Genomic DNA, 7542 nt, shown 5'->3' on the forward strand with positions numbered 1-7542 from the left:
AAATTATACAGATTTTTTTACTTCAAGGAGGGTTAGCATCCCTAACAACTCTGTTGTTTAAGGGTCAATTGTATATTGCTCAGCCATAGAAAATGATGAAATCTTGACATTTGTAATAACATGGATGGACCTAGAGTGTATTATGCTAAGTGAAATCAAAGACAAATACTGCATGATTTCACTTATAGGTAGAATAGACATGAGAAAACAGAAACAGGAGTTCCTACCACAGTGCAGTGGGTTAAGAATCCAGCTAGAGTGGCTCGGATGGCTGTGGAGGTATGTATTTGATTCCTTGCCCAGTGGAGTGGGTTGAAGGATCTGCCCATTGATGGCCATGGCTGTGGCTTGAATTCAGTCCTTGGCCTGGGAACTTCCATATGCTCTGGATGCAGCCATTAAAAAGAAAAGAAAAGGAAACAGAAGCCAACCCATAGAACTCATAGAGAACAAACTGGCAGTTGTCAGAGGGGAGGAGATGAGGGGAAGAGTGAAATAGATGAGGGAGATTAAGAGGAAGATCAACAAACCTCTAGCTATAAAATAAATAAGTCTCAGAGATGTAATGTCCAGCTAGGTAAAAAAATCAATAATATTGTAAAACCTTTGGATGGTGACAGATTGTACCTAGACTTACTGTGGTGATCATTCTGTAATATAAACAAATTAGTTAAGTCACTGTGTGGTACACCTGAAACTAATATAAGTCAATTATACTTTAAAATTTTTAATTAAAAAATTCTTAAGTTTATAGCCGCATAAATGGCATAAAAATTTTTCCATTAAGGAAAAATTAAAGCCATAATGAATTTCTATTCCACGAGAATTAAAAAATATGTATTAGCTGCCAGGATAGGAGCTTATGACTTAGCTGCCTAATTTAAAAAGACATTAATTACTCACAGGTCTGCTTCTTTAATATTTGGCATAGACTAGCAAAAACTCAATTATATTTCCATTTGGGTTCAATAGTTGAAGTTTCTCTAATAATATTGAGTGGGAAAGGATAAAAAATATCGTGCTGTGTATGGATGATACATCCATGGTGTTAACCAGATTAGGAACAAGGCAGTCTAGACAGGATATGGATTTATTCAGAGATCATTTGGGGAAGACAACATTTCCTAGGAGGAAGGGCTGAGGTTTGGGGTCACTTTTAAGTTATGGTAGCAATCTGCGAATGGCAGATTTGAGACCTAAGAAAGAGACTGCTGGTTTACTTGTCAAACAAGGAAAGTAATGCACACTATGAAATTCTCCATTGGGGGGAAAAAAATAGTAGGAAAATGATTCCTAAAGAGATGCATGTCTTTTAAGTAAAAGATTCTGACCAATAAATTTCAGAGGCTGCACAACCTAAAAGTTCTAGGTTTGTGATGAAATCTTGTTTCAAAAATGTAAGATGAGGAGTTCCCATCATGGCTCAGCTGAAACGAATCCAACTAGGAATCATGAGGTTGTGGGTTCAATCCCTGGCCTTGCTCAGGGGGTTAAGGATCTGGTGTTGCCATGAGCTGTGGTGTAGGTTGCAGACACGGCTCGGCGCTGGCATTGCTGTGGTGTAGGCCAGTGGCTACAGCTCCGATTCAACCCCTAGCCTGGGAACCTCCATAAGCCTCAGGTGTGGCCCTAAAAAGCAAAAAAAAAAAAAAAAGTAAGATGAGAATTATAATGCCTGGCCTACCTAAATCAAAAGATGGTTATAAGGGTCTGATAAGAAATGCTTCCTTCCAAAAAGCATTTTATTTTTTATTTCCTTTACAGTATGACTCAGAAATTTCACTTAAGCAGAAAATACACATTGAGTGCCTTCTAATGTGGCAGGCGCTGTCCTAAGTGCTTGAAATAGGAGCAAAACAGACAAAAACTTCATTTTCATCCAGTTTGTATTCTACTTGGAGAAATCAGACAACAAAAAAATATGTAAATAATAAAGACGATAAGTGCCATGGAGCAAAGACACAGAGCGGTGTAAGGGGAATATTAACGTTTTCGAGAAAGCCTTTTTTTTTTTTTTTTTTAGGGCCACACCCATAGCATGTAGAGGTTCCCAGGCTAGGGACTGAATGGAGCTGTAGCTACTGGCCACAGCCACAGCCACAGCAACACAGGATCCAAGCTGCATCTGCCACCTACACCACAGCTCACGGCAACGCCAGCTCCTTAACCCAGTGAACAAGGCCAGGGATGGACCTGCATCCTCATGGATCCTAGTCAGATTCGTTTCTGCTGAACCGCAACAGGAACTCTGAGAAAGCCATTTTCTCAATAAAAACAAAAAAGAATATACAGAGAGACCATTTATCTACCAATGCAAATGAATGAGACAAGTACTTAGAAATCATCCCAAGCAAGGCTTGTTAGTATGGTAACCTAGCCAATGAGAGAATGAGGCCAGTTCTACCAAGGCACTGAAAAGCATTGTTTTTTGTAGTATGTTTTGGGCCAGTACATATTGTCTAAAATATAGATGTAAAAATACTCTGTCCATTGGTAGCCATTGTAAAACTATAATGATTCAGAAAATTCAATAAGAAATAAAACCTTACAACAATACAAATTTATCCATCTAGGTCTCTTCCTTCAGCCTGATGGTTTTCAGGATAGTCTCTCTTGAGAATGATGCTTGACCATTAATGAGTTGAAATATTTAACATCAAAATGAGTTACTACATATAAAAATACTCGGTATACCGTACCTGTACATATAAGTATTTGTTAAATTAAAAAAAAAAAAATTAGTAGTCATGACTATATCCCAAACCTGATTGTGGATTATTCATTGAATTAGTCATGAGCCAGCCAATAAGAAGATAAAGCACCCATTTTTGAGAACGAGGATCACAATTTCAGAAATTAATTACAGTTGCCCTTGATAACACCGTTCTTTATAATCTAGACGTGAGTAATGTACACGTATGCTCACATACTTCAGGGTTTATCCTATAGTTTGAGAGTGTTCAAAGTTCCTCTATCCTTTGTTTTCTTCAATGTCACTGCTCACGATCCAGCCATGTCCCTCACAAAGTGTGAAATGGAAGGGAAATGAAAGCTGATAAACATAGTGTATGTCAGTTTGGCTCTTAAAAGTAAGAGAGGAAGTCAAAACAGCCAGATAAAATCAGGTTTGAGGTGTTTTCATCGGTGTTATCCCTGGTCCTCATCACCGCAATCAGGAACATACTCATATAACTCACTACAATTGCTGGCTTCAAGGTCTGAGATGGCAACACAAGGATCTTTTATTTGAAAATCAATAACAATTGCTTCTTTTAGAAAGTGCTCCTGTAAATAGCCAAGGAGAAGTATTAGGTGATCATTAAGCCTCTGACAGTTATGTCTCTTTACAAATAAAAATGGAAGAAACATCCTCCCCCAGACAGTACTGAAAGCAACTTTTATGTTCGCATTGCATCTTTTTCCATCGCTATTTTTGTAATTACAGTATTGTATTTAATTATTTACCAGTCAGTGCTCCCCTTGACTGAAACCTTTTTGGAGGAAGAGTTGCCTTTCATTTTTGTAGCCTTGAGTTCCTAGTACCGTTAGACACTATTTGTAAGTAAAAGAATAAGTAAAAGATCACTAAGATTTATATGAGTGAGTTAACCAGGTCTCTCTCATAAATACTGTAAGTCTACCAAAAGCAGGTTGGTGAAGACTCTTGCTGAGAACAACCCAGCTCCCTTAATTGCAAGAAGCTCTGAATAAAAATGTTCTGTTTCTATTTTCAAATGCAATGTAAGAGTGTGACACCATTGTGTTAACTACTGTATCTTAGTAAATGCTGCCTTTCCAATAAAGTGAAAGCTAGAATAGGCTAGCTTGCCATTAAACTTATAAAAGCTCCAAACGCCATTAAAGAAGTTGCCCTTCTTTGGTAAAGTTAGACTGAATCGTTTATGCTATGTAATTATAATAATTGAATATTCTGAGCAATGATTATTCAGAGACTCAGACACATTCTTGATAAATGATCAAACAGAGGGCTCTATTTTTAACTTAGGTCTTCGGAGGGTTTATTATTTCAAAATCAAGTCTATTAAACTTTGTAAATACGTGATTCCTCATTAAGATTCCTTTTGAATTCATTTGACATATTAAAAACAATCTGTAAATAATTTCTAATAATTCATAAATAAAAATTACTTAATAATATTTATCTTAGAAATTAAAGTGAATAGAACATAAGAAAAAAAATGAAAAAAAAAAAAAAACCCAAGTAACTGATAGGGAGGGTAAGACTACAGGGGAGACTCTCAAGGTTAATTTTAGCACTTCTAGAATACTTTTATCTTCTAAATAATCTTACCAAATATTTTATTTTATGAAGTATACTAATTAACAAGTCATTTCATTTCATAAGGCAACTAGTACTGTGATTAAAAATTACTTTTAAAAAAGGCAAAGCAATTATGTGTCCTTAGTTTAATCAATGTGGGACTGTATCAAATGAGGTGACATGAACTGGCCCCTGGTGGTCTATAAACCTTTATAAAATGGAAAGCTTTTTATTACGCTATTGCATGTAAAACATTTTGCTTAATAACCAATTTTCATTTCTGGTGGCTCCGTGCAAAATTCCTTCTACCCCAAAATGACATTAGGACAAGATGGTGTTTTTCAGTCATGTTTGTTTATTGGCCCCAAGCAGATTTCCTTTGAAACGAAATTCTCCAACAAATCTAACACTCCAAAAAGAGTTGGAGGAAATATCTACATAGCCCTTGGGCCAAGAAAAGAGAAATGGCAATTTTAAGTTTGAGGAAGTAGTAAGGATAATATTGAAAGTTATTGCAATCAGTTAGGAAACTAAGAGAACAAAATCATTATCAGTGATGGTTGATGATGGTTGAGACATCGGCCACCCCCCAAAGAAAAACTTTAACGTGCTGTTGCAGTCACCATTTCTTATAAAACACCAACCAATAGTTAGCAAATAGATCATTAAATCTTTTTAGGTTGGTTACCTGGTTTTCATTAGATCCCATCTGACTTTTTTGGAGGTTCTCAAGACATCCCTCTGACCTACCTTAGACAACTATCAATACTCTCAGCGCATTTAGGTTAAAAATTGAAATCGTTTATCTCCATCTCAATTCTATTTTTATATTTTCGCTCAGTGAAATCAAGCATTAAAAATATATGCTATGATTGCTTGATCTAAGCGGCATAATGGCAGAAAACCAAGAGAAATTTGAAAAATTCAATTGCTCACAAAAGCGTACTTTCATAGTGTTTATTTAGCAAAAAAAAAAAAAGTATCTGCTACTTGGAATCATGTATATGCAGTATTAAATGATCATTGCAATATGTCATCAAATGTAATTAGCAAAAATATTTTTATCTGGCCACTTAGTCTAATATATGTAACAATAAATCATTGCAAAAAGTTATCTAATATAAGCTTTTCTCTGATTTTAATCAAGTTCAAGTAACTTTTTAATGATAGACTATAACATTTTCTTTTTACTTTTTCTTATTAAATTCTAGGGAGCACAATTCCCATTCAAACATCCACACTAATATATTTTCAAAATTTTTGCTGACATATAAATGTAGTTTAAATTTACATCTATTTATATTCCTATCCTAGGTTTCAACAATCATATCACAATTTTCTGAAATATTCAAAGTTAATTTTGTTCCATTTTTCTCTGGTTATAAGTATACACAGGCAAACATCTACTTAAATTTGCACACATCTTATTTTAGTTGTATTTTGAAAAAAAGCTAAATGTTCTTTTTCTTTTTCTTTTTCCAAAAAATGACAGTAAGTTACTTGTGTGAAGTAGTGGTGATGGAGGGAACTCAAGCACTGTTAACATAGCAAATGTTAGTTGCTTTACAAAATAAATCCCAGAATGTAAAAGCATCCTTAACACTGTTCTAAAAGACATTTTCAGAGAGCAAATCATATGATGAGATTATTGTAAACTCAATATGTGAAAGCTATACTACAGATTTTGGTTGTTTTTTTCATTTTTTTAAAAATTTTATCATTGTATGCTACAATAAAGCGCTGGAAGCTTACTGTACCATGTAACAGTCAACTACAATTGCAATCTCAGTTTATTAGCTTTTCAGACCCAGAACTTTAGCCCATGCAGCATAAAGCCAAAGAAAAAGATCTTTCCTGTAACCACTAGCTGACATAATTTTTTTTAACTCAAAAAAGGAAAACTAGATTGTAATTAAATACTCACCTCTTGGTGTCTTGAAATATTCTGGCAAAATTAAAATGAACATGATCACTATTGCCAAAAGTAATTTAAGGAGGGCTGTTTTTGTCATGTCTATTCACATGACACATGTGTTCCCCTCAAGTACATTGAAGGCATACTTCTTCCTGGTTTAAGTTTCATTTCTGAGGTACTTTAAGTGCATGCATTTGCCTCATACTCATTTCCTTTTTGGTAAGACTTTGTAAAAAGGAGGGCTTGAACTGAGACTTCTTCATTTTGAGTCACTTTCCACTCAGAAAACTATCTTCTTCTTTTTTTTTTTTTTTTCAGGTTTAAACTTCCTTTATTTCTTTGCTCATTTACTTTAATGAAATTATATTATGATTCTAGTTGAATCTATATTCAATCTTTAATGGCTATGCAAATATTCATGGCTGAGCCAAGCATGTTATGTTTGTGTTTCCTTCCTTGTGTACATATTTTGTTTTTCCTGGAGTTAAATTACCCCTGTCTTTTCATTCATTTACTTTTTGTTGAGTCTCTAAGTCTCTTTTTTAGCAGTTCTTTAAAATTCTGTGTGATTTTCTGAGGATGAGCTAACCCATGAGCTCTGCATTTTTTCCTGAAGACATTCCTTCTGGAAGGTTCTGTCCTCTTCTGTCTGGATTGGTTAATCAGATCCTGCATTATTGTCATCATGGGACTTTACTATCACCTTGAGAATGATGTGCTTAATCCTAATTTCTGGATCCTGTAGCTTTATTTTTCTTAAAGATTTTTCAGATCTAAAAATGTCTTGACTATGTTCTCAGCTGTATGATAGGTGGGCTTGGTATAGAATTCTCGACTGAATTGTCACTCAGGATTTTGAGGTATGGCCCATTGTCTGCTAGCTTCTAATGGTACAGATAAGTTTGTTGACCTGATTCCAAGTGTTTTCTTATGTGACCTATTTTTTCCAATCTCAGGAAGTTTTAGAATCTTTATCTCTGGTTTGAAATTTTGGAATTTCACATTTATATGGCTTGATGTAGATACTTTTAAAATTCATTATGCTAAGCACTGAGTGTGCCCCTTAAAACTCCATCAGTTCAACGGGCATTTTTTGAATTAAATACTTGAGAATTTCATCCTCTTGTTTCTTCTATTCACTCTTTCAAGAATGCTGTTAGGTTCTGGCTTTTCAAGATTATTCTGATTTTTTTTTCTTATTTTTCAATTCTATTCTTAATCTCCTTGTATCTTCTACTCTACTTTTACCGTTACTTTATCATCCAGACCTTTAATAGACATCTTTTTTCCAAGGTTTTATACATTTCTAAGGGGGTCTTCTTTTAATTTAGTCATTTTAAATTGT

General features: G+C 34.6%; 1 protein-coding gene across 3 annotated transcripts in view; it reads right to left on the reverse strand.

The window, feature by feature from the left end:
* The window catches only part of TMEM156 (transmembrane protein 156), a 53306-nt gene extending 46965 nt beyond the window's left edge, over window positions 1-6341 (reverse strand). For all 3 annotated transcript variants that reach the window (XR_014812313.1, XM_013978595.3, XM_003128922.5), the window contains exon 1: window positions 6207-6341. Coding sequence is in view for 2 of the 3 variants with exons in the window: in XM_013978595.3 (XP_013834049.3) it covers window positions 6207-6294 (88 nt within the window). In the remaining variant the exon portion in view is untranslated. The remainder of the gene's footprint in view (window positions 1-6206) is intronic.
* Window positions 6342-7542: the final 1201 nt, after the last annotated feature.

The sequence above is a fragment of the Sus scrofa genome, chromosome 8 (assembly GCF_054392235.1).
Source record: "Sus scrofa isolate SSC_HxYL_T2T_F1_AM1 chromosome 8, Sscrofa_HxYL_maternal_Yorkshire_Landrace_v2.0, whole genome shotgun sequence".
Classification (NCBI taxonomy): Eukaryota; Metazoa; Chordata; class Mammalia; order Artiodactyla; family Suidae; genus Sus; species Sus scrofa.